This window comes from Ammospiza caudacuta, chromosome 5 (assembly GCF_027887145.1).
Source record: "Ammospiza caudacuta isolate bAmmCau1 chromosome 5, bAmmCau1.pri, whole genome shotgun sequence".
Lineage (NCBI taxonomy): Eukaryota > Metazoa > Chordata > Aves > Passeriformes > Passerellidae > Ammospiza > Ammospiza caudacuta.
Window position 1 is genome coordinate 24,405,152 of NC_080597.1, and position 18,027 is coordinate 24,423,178.

The 18,027-nt window shown below is 40.1% G+C and overlaps 1 protein-coding gene across 2 annotated transcripts in view; it reads left to right on the forward strand.

Annotated features, from left to right (window-relative positions):
- CHST11 (carbohydrate sulfotransferase 11) overlaps positions 1-18,027 on the forward strand; it is a 162,532-nt gene that overhangs the window by 60,436 nt on the left and 84,069 nt on the right. For both annotated transcript variants that reach the window (XM_058806163.1, XM_058806164.1), the window contains exon 2: positions 4,759-4,844. In XM_058806163.1, coding sequence (XP_058662146.1) covers positions 4,759-4,844 — 86 coding nt within the window. The remainder of the gene's footprint in view (positions 1-4,758; positions 4,845-18,027) is intronic.

An 18,027-nucleotide genomic window follows, 5' to 3' on the forward strand; every position in this document is an offset into this window, starting at 1 on the left:
TGCTATGACCAAGTGGCACTGATTTTTTGTCTAGGTTGGGTAAGGAATGTTCAGGTGAATGTTTGGCCCTAACCCAGTGGGTCAAGCAAAATCTACTATGCTCTTTGCTGTCAAGAAGATGCTCCATGGAAAGCATTTACTTTGGCCTGAAATTAGGGGTGGTTGGGCAGGAGGAGAGCAATGGATTAGCTGGAGAGCAGTGTATTTCAGCCAAAAGAAGCAACCATTTTCAGCCTCTCATGCAGAAATCAGACCAAAAATGAAGATCAATCAGACTAAAAAGAGGAATATATTGGATTTGTTTCTTTTAAAAAAGAACAGGATCTGATCCTCAACTGGAGTCTCACCATGCTGCTGCCAGTGCATACTGTTTCCTCCTCAGTATCAGTTACAAGAGAAAACTTGTATCCCAATAGGAGGAATGAATTACGTAGGTCAGCTTTAAGCAATGCTGTATTAGGGAATTTTGTTCTTTGTGCTTTAGACCAGTGTAATGAAAAGTTAAATATTGATATGTCCTCAGAACTTTTCTCAAATATTGGTAATATGAGACTTAAATTAAGAGGCAGTGAACAGAGGTAAAATTTTTACATTTGGCTTTTGTTATCATGCCAGTAATTAGAGTAGTCAGAACAATGTAAATCAAATGTTGCAAAGCAGGGCAGCAGTTGCTAGAAAGCAGCCCGGTACCTTTTAATATACAGAAGTCTTGGGAACTGGAGCTTCAGACACCTGTGAGACAGTAGATTGGTAGTGAAAGAGATGGCTGCTGAATGCAGACACCCATCCTTGAAGAGATGACTTGTCCCTCTCAGTGCTGAAGAAGTAGCAGTTATTTTGTGTGTCTCTTCCAGCAAAGTCTCCTCTGGGACTTAATCCTACACAGACTTGGGAGAAATGTTTGATTTGCCCTTCTGACACTTTGTGAGAAGGTGACCTTTTATGGCTTTCAGTCTTCAAAAATCTTGAATCTCATGATTTCTGCCTGACCCCCTTTCACTTTGTCTAGGTAATCACAGTGTTCACATTCATTTTAGGCCAGTAATCTCCCAATAGAAGTGCTACCATGTCCTCTTGTCTCAGGTTTTTGTAGCTCCTGATAGGGAGAGGCAGAAATTATGTTTATGCAGCTTCTTACATTCAGTATTTTCTCCAGAGGTCTCCAGTTCTAGGATAGGGTCTTTGAAGGGTTACCAAGTGCATTAGTAATGCCTTCTTGCCAAGGAAAGGTAACAGATTAAGCCTGGCTCACATGTTACCATATGAATGATCTTCAGTGTTCTTGTCCTAAGTGCACTGTAACTCACTGGTCAAATTCCTGCTGTTGGTACTGGTGGATCTAAATGGAGTTTTCTGAAAGCTGGAGCTGTGCACAGATGCTCCTGTTCTGAGATGATTTAAGGCCTACACACTCCCCTGTATGTATACAGAGCATACACAACTGATTGTTGTGTTGATTATGCAGGGCTGTTTATCTTCCTCTTTTGAGAAACTGAAATTTGGTGTCTAGATAGCATGCTCTACAAACTTCCTTATTAGATTCATAACTAGTGGTTCCACACATATTTTAGCAAAATGGGCCAAGGCTGCATTTTTGACAAATCATTCCTGGGGATGGAACAAAGGTCTTGTTTTTAAAGCTCTTGTATTTAAGTAACAAACTCACGATACATCCAGTTGTTCACACTCCTGGCTAAATTCAGAGGATTCATGTTCTTGCTGCCCTTGCAGTGTTAGCACTACTCTTGAATCATTAAAGGTGCGGAATGCTATTGATCTTATAGGTCTTTTACAACCTAGACAATTCTAAAATCCTTTGTCAGCTGCTTCACACTGTTGGTGTGTCTGAATGTGATCTTTTGAACGATTCTTGTGATCTTTTGAATGATTCTTGGAGCCATGCATGTGCAGTACTTCTCATTAGATTATAATTAACCATAATTATGTATGGAGATCAGCCCAAGCCATAAAATGTAGATTGTTATATTTACTATGCTAATAAGATTTGGTGAGGATAAAGGGCTTGATTTTTTAATTTTCACTTCCACAATGGTGTAATGGATCCTTAGCTAAAGTGTTGTTAAAATTAGTAGAGCTCCATACTACAGTTCTTCTTACTGCAGATTGCTATAGGTGAGGTTCAGGCCCAATAGGTTTTGTCATTGGCATAATAAAGCACTGCCTCAGAGAAGCTGAGACAGTAGAAAACATGTTGTAGGAGCCCTGAGAGGTAAATGTGCCCACAGACATGTTAGAAAGTGTTTTGGACTATATAAAAACATTCCTGATAGTTATTCACTTGAGGACAGTTGTACAAACAGTGCAGGTGGGATTTCTGCTGAACAAAGGGGAGTATTTGCCTTTATCTTGATGCTGCAGTAAAATTCCAGGCACGAGTACTTTCCAGGTGTGCACAGATGTGCTGTGTACAGTTGTATCAGGGAGTGCTGTTCCTGGAATCAATAAATAGGAAACCAAGTGCAGTGTTGCTATGCTAACCCCCCAGTCTGATTCTAAAAGCTTTATTGAAAAAACAAAACAAATTAAGTAATACTGGAAATGATAAAATAAGGTTGAATCACCTCTATGATTAAGGCTCTGTGTTAGCATTTAGCTTTTGCTGGGGCGATAGCTTTTTCTACTGTCTATTTACATCTGGAAACAAATCTTTCATGTTGCGGAAATAATTTAATCTTTATTATTGTTACTGCTGCAAATAACGTGTTGATACCTGCTGGCTAAGTGAAGCAGGAAGCGATAGATACACTTACGCATTGTACTATTTACTGTATTTAATGGAAATTAAAAGTGAAATAACAAGTTAAGGAACACCACACTAGAATTCTTGTTATTCTTCATTTTAGAACATCAGTGTTGCAGGACCTTATCACAGTCTTAGAGCTGTATACACTAAAATGTTCCCCTCTCCCTTTCCCCCTGCTGTGGTGTTTTAATGTGCTTTGCCCTGGAGTAGAAGGCTTCATTTTGGAAAGGTTTCTTTATTGAGGAAGGGGATACAAAATGATTTTGAAAGCTTCTCTGGACACAGTTCTGGTACAAGAGCATGGAGGGGGCATAAGGTGGACAGGAGCTCTGTAGTTAGAATGGCTGTTGGATATCTCACACTCATTTCAAAATTTTCTTCCTAAAACCACTTCCAGGCTTTGGAAGCTGACTGTTACTGTAAAACATTTCTTAAGTTTTAATTCTCTAAAATACATTGTAAGTTATATTTTAAAAAGATGCATTAGCACAACAATGGAGGAATTGCAGTACTTGTTTGCATCACTAAAAATGCTCAGAATTTAATCTGGTGTTTAAATGTGTAAAATAAAATTATTGCCTCTACTAACATTACTGTCCTAATTGTGAAGAAAACTGAAGCCAGTTTGTTTACTGAATATGTCTGTCTCCTGCCACAAGACTTGTGGAATCTGTTTGCTTAGGAAAAAAGCAACCCAGCATGTTATTAGATAATTACCTCCTATTGAAAATAGATATTGAGTGAGTGAAGGAATAAATTATGTTTCCAGATTGGACCGGATACACTTTTCTGCGGTTTATATTACTTGATGTATCAGTTATGATATTAGGTCTCAGTATTAAAACATTACTGGACTGTATTCTCTGACTTGGCTTGAAGCCCATGATAGCATGTCTGCAAGTGGTGCAGCTCATTGTTCTAGGACGCTTCAATAGTTTCTGGTTACAAAATGTGGTGAGATGATAAAAGCATGCCTGACTTGGCTTAACATGATGTTCCCAGCAGGAACATCTCTTCTCCCCTTTTTTTTTTGGTTATGTCTTAATCAAATGTTGATGAGACAAAATGCTGCGATGCTGGATGTGGGTGTCTGACAGCCTGATGCTCCTTCTGTATTTCCCAGGGCAAGCTGGGGGCAGGAAAGTGTTAGCAGAGGATGATGTGGGCCGTGTGAGATAAGAAACACAGCAAGCTCTTGTTTTCCTCCTGACTATAGACGGTGGAGCTGAATGTCTTCTTACAGAGTTTTATGGCCACAGAGGTCTAACTTGAAGCTGATGGTCTGCATCCCTGCTGGGGCTCAGGCCAACAGCTCTCCTGAAAAATTTCTCATCCAAAATGCTCCTTGATCAGACCTTTGACAAAGCCTTTGGTTTGAAAGCCAGCTCGCCTTTAATGGTATAACAGAGTGCATGTTGTTCTGTGGATCAGTCAAAATTTCCAGTTGTAATATGTAAAGCAAAATTGTGGCAAGAAGGGCAGCAGTGTTTGATTGTATGTGTGTCACCGTACTGATTAGTATCTGTTCTAGGAGAAACAGAAGAACTAGGCCAAAAGCTTTAAAATCATGCAATTTAATATGAGGTTCCTGTATACATCTGTGTTTAGGCAGAGAAAGGCTCAGACATTGCCTCTCAGAGGTGCTGGTTATAGGAATCCATCTGTCTCCTTCCTGATGATCAGACAAGCAGGTGTCTGGCACTGCTGAAAATTGTGTTGCATTGGTCCCAATGCTTGAATTTTTGTGCACCCAAACTGAGAGTTGTTGCATAACAATTTTTATAAGAGAGTTTTTATTTTCAGTAACTTTCACAATAGATAAGGGATTTAGCTCTTAGACAATTTTTAGGGAAAGGAAAATCAGGAGTTAAGTGACAACACTGTCTAGAATCCTATGGTCTATGGTCAAAAAATCTTTTCTTGCTCTAAGTATTGCAATTGCTTTCTGCTAGCCAATGTTGCTAACCTGCACTAATTTCAATTTCCCCTTGCAGTAATGCGTAGAAATCCATTTGGGATGGACATTTGCTGTCGGAAGGGATCCAGGAGCCCACTCCAGGAACTGTATAATCCCACCCAGGTGAGTGTCTTGTGGCTATAAATTAAGCTTCCCAATGCAGCATACAAATGCAGTCTCTTTTGATGATATTTTGGTGTTTTCTTATTTGCATGTAACAGCTGCCTTCATTTGAGAGAACTGATCATGGATACTGCAGGGTTTACTATAACATTCTACAGTTTAAGTTAAAGCCTGATTTTTAAAGGCTTTTAGTTTAATGATGCAGACTTCTCCAAAATGTTTTCTTAGGTACCCAAAAGCCTTAAAAGGATACTTAGATAGAAGCTGAGGCAATGTGTTGACATGGACTGGCAGGGTGGTGTGAGAGAATGTGACATGATCTACATGAGACAAGGAGTCCAGTAAGACTGTAAATTGCCATAATATTACATTAATATAATTTATATTACTTTCAGATAGCCAGCTGCCTTTCTTGTCCTGGTCTGTGGCTTGTATGGAGTCTAGACAAACACTGTAGCTCATGTATGCTATTCAATACCTGATTGTCCTGAATGAGAGCTAGGACCTCAGTTATTGCTCTTCTTTTGACAAGTAGCATAAGAAAACTACCTGAAATTCATGCTCCTGTTTGCTCCTCTAGATCAATGTATTCCCCACATATGGGCTGAATTGGCACATTCAGGAGAAGCATTTCCTGTTGGCAGCTGAGAGGAAGTGCTGCCATTGAGAGAAAATGCCAGCTGACTATTAAACATATTTATTAAAGTTTAACAACCGCCTATTATATATTTATCCATGAATGAATAGATTGAGTTTTATTAAATTGGCTATTAGGGAAAGTGACTATCCCAGTAAATCTAACTTGTTATATTTAACAAGGCAATAAATGTTTTAAATACTATTTGATTATGAAGACACTATATCATGTGGAAAACAAAGTCTGAGGGATTTAAAGTATTTACATAAAGAATTGACAGCAATCCAAAGATAGGTGATATCTGTTATGAAGCACAGTAAAGCTCCATTTGCTTGTTAATGTTGTTTTTATGAACACAGGCTGACTTTCTAATTCAATTTGAATTCTGGGCATGGCTGGGAGCATAAGTTTGTCATACTCTTATACTGCCCTTTATTGACCATTATGGGAGTCAGCATTGCATAAATGGGAAGCGCATGCAGAAGCCCTGAAGAGGAACAAACCAGTGCTGCAAAAGAAAACTATTAGTGTTTGCAGGTCAAATTTAAAGACTCTTTGCAGATGTTCAAGAGGAGCAGGTAAGGGAGAAGAGACGGGCTGAGTAATTGGTCTCTCTGGGGTCTGCTGTGTGTCAGTCAAGACCTTTTGCCCTTTAACATTATTAAAGGGCAAGCTGTAGGAAAGAAACATCCCCATCCAGTGAAGGGCCATAATCCCAGAGCCCTTGCAAACCTGGACAACTGAAAAGATTTCCTGAGCTTCCTGAAGCAGGGGGACATAACTGGCAGCTCCTTCCTTTCTGTGCACCCTGACCAAGTGAGCTGTTAGCATCCCTTTCTGGGCTCACCTGTGAGCCAGCCAATGTCAATGTTTGAGGGAGTGCAGTAGTTCTGGTGGCTGATGTTAAACTAAAGATATTTATTGTTATTGATGTTATTGAAATTTTTTTATGCAGAAGTTTTTCTATCAGCTTGCTAATATCCATTTTATGAAGCTTTTAATTTTTATTTCTTTCTTTGTTTTTAGTTGGTGCTTGATTTTTTTGGAAGGGGCTTTGCATGCTGCCCTCAGTACCAGAGGGACAGACAAATGAGCATATGCAATCTGGGAAAACAGTAACAAGAAAAGGCAGTGAGTAGAGGCTGCCAGAGGAAACAACAGGTTGGAGATGACACCTAGAATGCTTCATCAGATATATGGTTCATCTTTTTTTTTTCCATTGGTGCCCAAAGAGACTTCTGTCTCACCTTTCTTAAGGCGGCAGATTAGAGACTGTTGTATGTCTTGGCAGGAGGGTGCTTGTTCCTCAAGGGTTCACCTGTACTTGCAAGGATGGGGGGAGATGGAGGGCAGATCTCTCATGTTTGTTTCCTTGCTGAAGCAGTTGCAATCAGTCTTTTGTAGTCAGCTCAGAAGTCAAATATATAATAAATATGCAAGAAGACAAGGCCAGGCTGGATGGAAGCTGTAGTGGAAGGTGTCCCTGCTCATGGTAGTTGGAACAAGATGATTGTTGAGGTTCCTTCCAGCCCAAACCAATCTTTGATTCTATGAAGACATTTTTGGCCAAAATCTCTCTTACTAATCTAAGTGATGAAAACAGTTAGATCTTTAACCTCTGACTCTCAGAACCCTTTGGACTCCTGATGTTGTGAATCCATGTTTCTCTCCTGGGTGCCAGTGGCTGTGTGTGCCATCACAGAAACTCTCGGGCACTCAGCTTAGCTGCCTCAGAGCAGCAGCAGAGTTGATTGAGCAGATATTCGTAGTTCAAAATAACATGTGTAATTTAAACACCAAACTTAGGCCACTGAAAGATGCCTTGAAGCTATGGTTTTGGATTATACAAGCTAGGTGTAGCTGTGATTTTTTTAAAGGGTAGGAAACTTTAAATTGGAGAAGTATTAAGGGCCCATTCTGCCTTGCGTTCTGTGTGCTCCTGCCTGTTCCCTGCCTGGGAGATGAGAGTTTGGTCATTGATTGAAATAGGTGTCAGATAGGGTCAATACTCACTGGGATTTTGGTTGCTGTGTTTTAACATGAGTGAGTTTTTTCTACTCGTGTTTGATATGAAGTTGCACTGCCCTCATGAAACCAGATGGAGACAGGTTGATTTCCACTAGCTGAGCGTTTGACTGTGGTTATTTAATATGTTGACATATAACAGCCTCTCTGATCCTGGCCTGGTTTTTCCTTCTGTGGAGTTACTTGAGTTGTTTGCAGATGCCATAATTTGTCTCTTAAATCTTTTTTTGGCCTTGTGAATAATTGTGAAAAGGAAAGAGAAAGGAAAGGGAAAAAGAAGAGAAGGAAAAAAATAAAAAATAATAACAGTAAAAACAAGGCAGAAATAAAGATTAGTCTTCAAAAAATTCAAATGTAGCAATGATCTGAAGGTGACTGAATGGGTCATTGGGTGGTTTGTAGGAGCTGAATGTTAGTATTGTAGTCAGATTTTCAGAGGGTTAATCTTAATTGTTGCTATGTTCAGTGGAGAAAGAGAGGACAAGTGGGTGGAGATAACACTTGAATTAGGACTTGAGAAAGTGTCCATTACAAAGCCCATGTGGGATCTATGCCTTAGCTGGGTGTCTGGTCTTGTGATTATTGTAAAAGTATAGCACATTTGCTCTTTTGCTTGTGGTAATAAAGCAGAAAATGGGAAGTGCATTTGTCTGTGGACAAAAGATTTCTTCTCTAGGGCTTTCACTGCAAGATTTTTCATGAGCACTAATATACCATGAGGGAAAGAAAAGTCAATATAACCAAACTGGATTTACACTGACTAAGTGGATTTCCAGGCTGTGGTCTCCTCATACACAGCAGGCGATGTGCAGCACGTCTCAGACCTTACTATCTGTTGTTTTGCCTTTCCTTTTTAGGTGGAGGCTTAGTACTAAGCTGCAGAGATACCAGTGGCAAATTTTGAGGGCTGAAGTGGATTGTTTATTTAATGAGTTTATTAAAAAGCCACATCATTATAAATGGAAAGAGAAACAGGATTCAATCACATGACAAATGGCAAAGGAGAGAATCTAGATGTAACTGAACACAGATGAAGGGCCCTGCAGGAATGTGACACAAGCTCGCATTTTTCTTGGGTAGATTTTGTGGGGTTTTTATTGCATATGAAACCCTGGGAATTTAAGAATGTGGGGAAACAAATACATGCAAGACATATTCTTAGAAGACAACATATACAACTGTGTCTTGTAATTTACATAGCTTTGTACAGCCCTACTGCTCCAAGAAAACCAGATAATTGTGGGTCAGCCCATGAGCTGGAGTCACCAGAAGTTCAGAACTGGGTAACACTGCTCACACTTTCATGGTTAACATTGATCTATTTGGTACAGAGGGTGTGCTACTTAATTACAAGAAATTTCAAACCAAAACAGAAATGTTGGTGGAATGGGAAATAATTGCATATTTAAGGTTAGATTTTTGTCTTCTAGTTGTCAAGATTACCATTTAATTTTCATTTAATGCAAGTAGCACCATTGCTTAGTCTAAGTGTCTAGGCTTCTGAGAGGAACATAGAAGAGGTAAAGTTCTGTATCCATCAGGATCCAAATCCAAGGATAAGTTTGTTTCACTTTCTAGTTTGACATTGATATTGCCTAACTTTAATTCATGAATCAACCTGACTGTTTTGCTGAAGGTCACACTGTTTGCCAATTTCTTTTTGTCGAGGAGAGGTATTTCTAGGTGTCTGCTTTTGGTGTAGCTGGAGCCAGGTCTAGTAATTTGCTAAAACTCGTGAGTCAGAACTGTAGACCAACTGTTTGTTGCCTTTGCATTATGAAATTGTATCAACTGGTCATTCCAAAATGACCCAATTTTTATTCTATTTTTCCCCCCTTGTCTCCTTCCCACCAGGAGAAGGGAAGTAAGTGAACTGTTGCCTTGCAGACAGTGTTTATACATCTTCAGTCTCTTTAGGCCACAAATGCTGCATTTTGGGAGCTGCCCTGTGATTATCTGTGGCTTAGACTGCCTGGGTAGCATCAGCAAATCCTAGCCTAGTTCAGCCCACATCACCCACCAGGGTTGTAGTTTGCTATCTTCAATTGATTTCCACTCCCTTGGATGACTCTGGGGGCTGTACCCATTCCTGGACAGAGATTTGTGGTGAGCTTTGTGGTCTGAGCTCTGTGTGCACGTCATCCACAGCACTTTGTATCAGAGGTTCCAGTGCTAAGGACCTGTTATTTCTGTCCTTGGTGTGTCTGAGGCTCTGAGCACTGTGCAGTTTGTTTCAGTGTGCTCTGGATCCTCATTCTCAGAACAGAGCAGACAAAGAGCAGGTCATTGAATAGGATGAGAGGTCCAGTTCGCCTAGTGGTTTCTTTTCAGCAGCAAGTGACCAGACTACAAGAAACATAAAAAACTCATGATACTCTTCCAGAGCACAACCTGTGGGTCATGAGCATCCTGAGCCGGACTTGCTTTTTTGTCAGCTATATCATGCAAGAAAAGCCTGAGATGACTGACAATTACTATATCAGTCAGAAAGGAGTGAAAAAAAAGTAGATCTCTAGAGTTACTTGACAATTCCAGTAAGACAAGAAAATTACACCAGCACTGTGCACCAGTGCTATCCATTATTTTTTCTCCAGTTTTTGTGTAGATATGTTCTGGATTTCAGATTTCTTCCTTGAGACAGCCATATAGCTGTCCTGGGAAGTGAATTTTTGAATATGAGAAATAGTGCAGTTTATCTAAAGAACAGTATGTTAGAAGTTATTGATGCTTTGCAACTGAGTAATAAATATGTATGTGTGTAATAAACATGTATGCCCTCCTTATCGAGGGCAAGTAGTGTCCCAAAAGTTCTACCAGTACTGAGAACATATGTTGTTTGGTTGATGCTGATCTTTGTAGGCAAATCTGTGCAGGTGATAACAGGATGGTAAGTATGGCTCATAATCACAGTGTTTGATTGATCATAAATTAAAAACTCCTTAATGGGAAAAGTACAGCATGAAGACATAAGGAAGAACAGTTGATGTGCAATGTCAAACTTTAGGTACCTACTCCTGTTGGTAAACAACAACTTCATATGTAATTAGCCTCATTTGCTACAGCAAAATGACTGCTGATGAAAGAGGAGATAATTGATTTATTCCATGGATGACTTCTTATGGAGAGACATTACTTACTGTCGTGCTTGGAAGTCATAAAATAGCAGCTGGCCTGGAATGAAATATTACATTAACCTTAGTAGAAAAATTGCACTTGTGAGAATGCTTTGTTGTTAATTACTGATTACAAATGGTAAGAGCTGGTTTTAGATGCTGAGGAGATGACTTGGAAAGGGGAACGTTTCAGGTATGGTGTGCTTCATAGATCATTCACTGTGACATGATGGATACCTTTGTAAGTCAAGAGGAATTAATCAGAAAAGTATGTACAGTAACTACCAGCCCTCAAGGCTAGAATTATCCACAGGACATGCTCATTCAAGTTCCTGCAGTGCATTGGGATGAATTTTTGGGCACCGGTGTTTAATAAAAGATTCATTACCTGCATGAAATGAAAGAAAATACTGTTACTCAAAGTAGCTCAGATTTCCCAGATAGAAAAAAAAAATAATTTCTCCAGTCCTTGATTTGTATTTCATTCTTTTGAGAGCATGTGAGTTTTACTATAAAAGATTTCTGGAGGCATAAAAGTATGAGAGGAAAGATTTAATAATGCAAGAGACGTGGCCAAAACCAAAAGGATTTTTTGTGGTGGAGGTGAAAGAGCATAGCGCAGCTTTTCAAAATTATCTGTATGCAATATGTGGGCTCTCTGTTAGACAAGCACTTGGACAGATGGGTGGAGAGAACACCTGGACTCAGCACTCCAACCTGGTGCCATTCAGTGGCTTTTGTGTTTAATTGTCTCCAAATCGACCTCTGAAGATCTGAACCATGTTGGTTCAGTCAAATGCTTGCTCTGAACTCAGTAATATTCTGATGGGACACCTTGCCTGCCTCTTTCTCTGCATGAAATTCCTCATTTTTCCTCCCCAGTTTTAAGTTTTGGACCTGAAAAACTGGGTAATCATACTTCAGAATGCAGGGGGACATGGCAGTTTGGAGGAAGCAAAGGGCAATGGGAGGATGTCTGTAATGATCACAGATTTCTGCTCCTGGTCCCTGCAGAGCAGTGTCTCCTTTCTGTCTGTGCTCCAAGCACCTGAAACCATCAAGTGCTCCAGTATCAGTGGCTAAATTGCTGTATCCCAGTGTTTACAGACTAGTCCTTGGAAACTGTAGCCTCTCTTGCTTGTTTCTGGTGCTAGTAGTTTTGGGGCAGCTTTCTCAGTTGCGTGAAGGAAGGCAGCTGTGTTTGGTTAAACATCTGCCTTCTTTTCCCTGCGTTGGGTATTTTTATTCTTTTAGTAGAAGAGGTTTCTTAACTGCAGCAGAGTTGTTGCCCACTTATGACAGGGCAAGATGATCTCTTTAAATCCTGAGAGCCCAGCTGTAACCTCTCTCTCCCCTGGGGGATTGTAATGTATCCCAATAGATGTAACTATGAAAATCAGAGAATATAGACATACAATCTGTCTACAGGTACTTGTAATTCTTATTTACTTTAATTTTAAGGTAGGACAGAAGAAGTTGGTAAATTTGCAATTAGTTTCAAGAGATTAGATTCCACAAGTTCCATTTTTGCAGACTTTACTGTATATTATGCAGAACCTCAAGTTGTACAAAATGATCTATAATATCCATTGATATTGTATGTAATGTCAAGATGTATTATTCATTCACTTTTTCACTTTGTACAATATTAATTAACCTCAACGATGTAATGAGCTGCACCTTAACAAAGCTTTATTCAGTAAAAGTACAATAATCTTCTTGACTGTTTATGCAGAGAAGTTTGGGAATGTTTCTCTGTGAATGCCACAGACATAGCAAGATTAACATAACATACTGCCTTTTGAAAGATGTGGCTGCAGGAGCCAGTGTGCCTTTTGGGATTCCTACACTAAGGAAATTCATGGTACTGTGGTGAGACAGGCTGTAGAGTTTTTGTACAAGTGTGTAAATCATCAAATCAAGCACAAATTATTTAAGGGCACTTTCTAAAGAAGTTTTTGTTTAGTCGAAGTTTGTGGGGAACTGTAAGGTGGGTCAAGCCAGATGCTGCAGTCCAATCCACACTTAGTGCACTACAAGAAGTGGCTTCCCCTGGAGTGAGTTTGCTCTCCATGCTGTTATGGACAGGGCTGAGCAGAGAGGTCAGCTGGAAAATACAGAATTTGTGGATGGCTGAAAGCAGTTGTAAGTTTGGGCTGCATTCTTCCAGTTGTGGTAGGTGGTGAACACTTGGGTTGGCTTGGAGTTAATCTCACAGGGGTTGTGTGCATGTGGGCAATGATAGATTTGAGATGATGCAGTTGTGCATCCCAGACTGGGCAGGTCATGTATCCAGATGACACAGTGCAGAGAGTGTCTTCAGTCTCTCCTGTTCATGCTGTCATGCGTTCTGAAACTAAACAGAAGAAATGAGGAGGATTTCAGGCTGGTAGGTTCTGCATTAAGCCTCTGTCAGGATGATCTGAGGATATAATAGAATAACAACCACGGCTGATTTAAGACCTTGTGTGCTCGTCTGTTGATCTAGTAAAACAAGGAGGAAATTCTGCCTTGCCCTGACAGTCTTGTTTGGTGACATCAAACCCTTGTGACAGCAGTAATTAACAATTCCCTGAATCCAGAGCACAAACTGAAGGGTCCTGGGCTATTCCTGCCAGTGATCAGGGTGCTCTCACAGAACTGGGGTCTGAATCCTTGCAAACAGAAGACATGTGCCCCATGCGTGGGAAACACCCAGCTGCTGGTTGTTGTCATTACATTTGTTTGTTTAATTATTAGACTGAGAGATTGGTTGTTTCAGTAATCATCATCTGGGCAGCCACACTTAAACTGCTTTTATTCACTAGTTTTCAGACCTTGCTTCTTACTCACATGGAGCAGGTACGGAAAGAAAAGTAAGAAAAAAGTATTTTTACAAGGCAATACTTATACAGCATTTGAACAAAAAAAGTGTTTGTATTGTGTATGTCTCCTTTTCCTCTATAAATAACGTAGTATCTATCATACTGAGGCCACTCAAGGAGGTCATTCTTGGTTTATTTACCTGTTTCAGTTGTATATTCTAGTGTGGATGGGATCTTGTATTTGAACCATCCCTATGTTCATGAGGCAATGGCAAAATGCAGGGGGCAGAATGAAAGCAAAATTTTATTTCCTTCACAGTGATTCTTTTGTGCAGTTGCTTTGGAAGGAGGAATAGATTTTTATTCCAGGTTTTCCAGTATGCTATCAGTGTAGATGTTTCTATCATTTTATTACCTTGGGATAAAAGTGATACTCAATCTATTGAAAATTGATAGCAAAACTCCTGAGGTCTAAAGAGGCCAAAATTCAAGTTAAAAGGTCTCATTCAGGGGTTCAGAAAGGAGCTATGGTTGTGAGCAATTTTTTACCTGTCTTTGCATCATTCCACACATTCCGCACTATAAAATACTGAAGGTCTTATGCCAAAAAGATTTCCCTTTTTTTTTTTCCTCCCTGGTAGTGGCATAATAAATACATCCAAACCAAAGAGAGTTGGAAAATTTACAGTGCACTGAAATTGATGTGTATTTCTGGTGCCCGGAAAATCCAGGAAGGAGTGTTCCTTTCTTTTCGACCTTAAATCCCATCTGAACAGTATTCCGAGTGTTGTCCAGCAGAGAGTTGAAGGCAAAACATTATATCCAAATTTTAAAAGAACAGTAAAAAATCAGAACATCCCCACAGTCAGACCACCTGACTGCACAGCAGATTAGCAACCTCTGTATCTATCAAATTCATGCTTTAATATAAATCTTTTCTCCATGTAAATGTGAACTGTGTCTTAGATAATTTCAGACAAGCATCTGGGGATTAGTAAGAGGAAGTGAATATTAATTCAATTAGAGGACAGAAGATGAACGTACAAGCTGGCATGGGGAACTGACATTGGGAGTCCAAGTAACAGAGACATCTCTATAGCTAGGAGACAATAGTTTCATCTGTTCAAGTCAGACTTGGCTTTTGCCTTGCATATATTTTACTTATGAAATAGTGGTTGAAGGAGTTGTATTTACATAACAATATAGTTAGTGTCATATTTTGTGAATTGAGCATGGCTGACGATACATGGATGAAAGATCTGGAGAGCAGATGCATAGTGCTAGCTTTCCATTGATTTTGATACATTAAATATTCATTAAAAGCTTGGCTGAAGGAGAAAAGAAATGTTTCATTGAACCAGTAAGGAAAAGCTGAAATCACTGGTACTTCTCCAAAAGTGTATCTTACCTAATGTAAATTGAATAAAGGCTCCTGTGGGGAAGGTGAGATATGCAATATTAGGCACTGTTTTCTTTCTATAAGAGATTGTTGTACCAGTGACATCTCTATATAAAGTAATAGCCAAAAGTCACTATTCTGAGCACAGGAGAGGTTTTTTGTTCTTTAATTTCCATAACTTTGGACCTAAAAAAGCATATCCATGCACTTTCTTATTCTTAAATGCCATGTATTTACAGCCTGAAAACAAATCCTTTCACACTGCATTTTCCAGGCAGGAGCACACTGTCACTATGGGAGTAAGCCCTGGATCTGTAGGCTTTTCTCACCTCTTCTATGACACTCTCATTTGTGCATGAATTTCTGCTAATCTGGGTCTTTATCTGAAGAACATGGGCACTCTGCTCAGCTCCCCACCTGATGCAGAGATGTTTTTGTCTCTGTCCCTGCACAGTTTCAAGCTCAGGTAGGGCTTGGACTCTGGCAGGAACTCAGGGGTTCTGGGGTAATGCTAAAAATGCATGCAATATGCATGTACAGATGTGTGGTTGTGTGCATTTGGTAGGAAATGTCACAGCACAGACAACTCTGCACTGACAGAGTGATGAGTGCAGCACACACAGCGAGCATGTCCAGGTCCTAAACAGCCTCATGGGGCTCAGTTACTCTGGGCAGGGTGCCTCACTGGAGGCATAGGAATGATCCTGCTGCTTTCTCTGCAGCTGCTTTTATCTTCTTTATTTAATGTAAACTTGGAGTAATAAACTGTTGCTGAATTCGCAGCTGTGTGCAGGGGGATAAGGTTGTCTTCTTGCCAAGACCAACTTCTCTGTTCTTTCCATTCCTTTCTGCCATTTCCTCCAGCCCTGAAGTCTCCTTCTCAGCTTCAATCCTTCTCAGACTTCAGCTCTGCTCAGTCTCCCTCTCCCATTTGTATTTTTTATCTTACAAAAATGAGTATTTTTTTTAAATTAATTTACTGTGCTAATTTATGATCTTGACTGTCAGAAAGTGGAGGACCCACACAGTGAAAGAATGACTTGGAGACACTTTTCCCTCTGAAAATTGCACTATTGCTTATTTGTTTATTTTAGGCGACTACTGCAAAAGCAAACCAGGTAAAAGAAAAGTTTTATCTGTTTGCTGGTAGAAGTAACATGAAAGTGTGTCACCAAAGTAATGACAGGCCAGGTGTTTATGAAAATGGAAGGAGCTAGAAAACAAATAGTGCAAGACCTAGGGTTTCACCTCCAACAACCACTAAAGAAGTCATGGGACACTGAGATGTAAATGCATTGAAGGGGTTTGTTTTCAAAAGGAATGTAACAGATCTCTCCCTGATCCTGCTTATGATCCTTCAATCACACAGCCACTGATCTGTCACAGGAAGATTGGTGGAATCTTCAAGCATTACCTTCATGCCTTCCATGGAGTATCATGTGCTGGTCCTCTTTGAGAGACCCACTTCAATTTTCACTTGGGCTGTAAAGTGAGTTACTATATAAAATATTGACACGGAAGGAAGAAAACTGCCTTTTTACCCAAGTGTAAATGATCTTGAAACAAAATACGTGGGATAAAAGAATGATTTCTTAGGCAGGTTTATGAATAATTTATTTTTGCTTCTCATTACATCAGTGTAATCAAATCTGCGACTAAAGAAGTAAGACAGAAGGTATCATCTGCTAAGACACTGAATCTCTTTATACCACCATTGGCAATGTAGTCTCATCTGTTATTAAAGGCTCTCCTGCAGTTGTGTGGGTTCCAAATCTGTCGTGTCATTAACAAGTTGTTCTTATGTAAGTGCCAACATGATAAAAATCCATGTATTTAATCTGATATCTGCATCCAAAAATAACCTAAATAAGCTTCCTTTCCTGCTAAAGCTGCTCCTATTTTGGAAGCTGTACATTGAAATGATTCTTGCTTTGTGCAGAAGGCTTTGTGCGTGGTGTGTCGATATTTGTGTGTGTTTCCAGTTGATCTATCACAGAACTATGGGTGGTCTCTAACTTGGGTCATTCACCAGGCTGCACCAGGTACTTGCTGTTGTGATTTCTTTAGCTCTGTTAAAAGCATGTTGACAAATCAGGCCTGAGAAATAAGAACAGGGGGTAGGAAAGTAGTCTGAATGCAACTCGGCTTGGCCAGTGTGGCTTTAGAAAACATGCTTATATGGGACTGTGGTTTCTTCACATGGGTTCTGTCTTGGAGAAATGGGGCTTGGAGGGTGATTGTAGTGGCCAAACGAGGATAAAACTAAAGGCAAGGACTCAGTCTGCAGTCGCAGACACTGAAAGTGCATTGATTTAGAAATTGGGAGTTATATATCTATTACACTTGTCAGCCACTGTTGCTTTGTTTTGTAAAATTAACTCTGAGAAGCAGTTTTTGACTTTCCTCCAAGTAACATTTCCTGGACACCACAGTGGTCTCCTGGAATAACTCACTCCCTTGTGATTTTTCACTTGTCATACACATCAGCCTCAGATCTCTTACACAATGAAGTGCTAGAGTGTGTTTCACTGCAAATCTGCAAGTCCACATGGAATAAGAAATCTAAATACTGTACTGTATGGTGAGTCAGTATGTAGGTGATGACATAGCCTGATGCATTTTGAAAGTCAACAGATCTTTTTCCAGATGTCAGGGCAGCTCTTTGTATCGCACATAAGAGGCGTCTCATTCGGTGGCTACTGAAGTCAGTAGAAAGATTCCCTGTGGCTTAGGTTGCCTTAGGGACAGTCCCTTAGTTTCAGAGACTTAGGAAAATGCTCCACTCACACTGTTAGCAGCTCCGATTGTGTTATAAATACCACACTGAGTTTCTGGAGAACTCCCATCTGTTCAGTGATACTCAGCCCTGCGTACTGCAACCTGTGTCTCTGAGTGTGGCAGCACTAAAACTTTCCTTGAATCACCATCTAAATGATGATACAGTAATCAGCACCACATCAGGGTCACTGCAGTAGTGGCTTGTTCCTGCCGTGCTGCAGGATGTTCAGCCAGTGCCTGAGCTGGTTTGCACCATCAGCACACCATGCATCCTAATACTGGTTCTGCCATTAGTGCTTTTTGTCATCAGGTTGTTGTCTCTCTGATACACTTGTAATGCCTGTAGCAGTTCTGCCTGTTTATCTGTTTCTCAGGGGCACATTGGTGGTTTAATTATTGTCTGCATAGTGTTTTGATCATAAAAAAT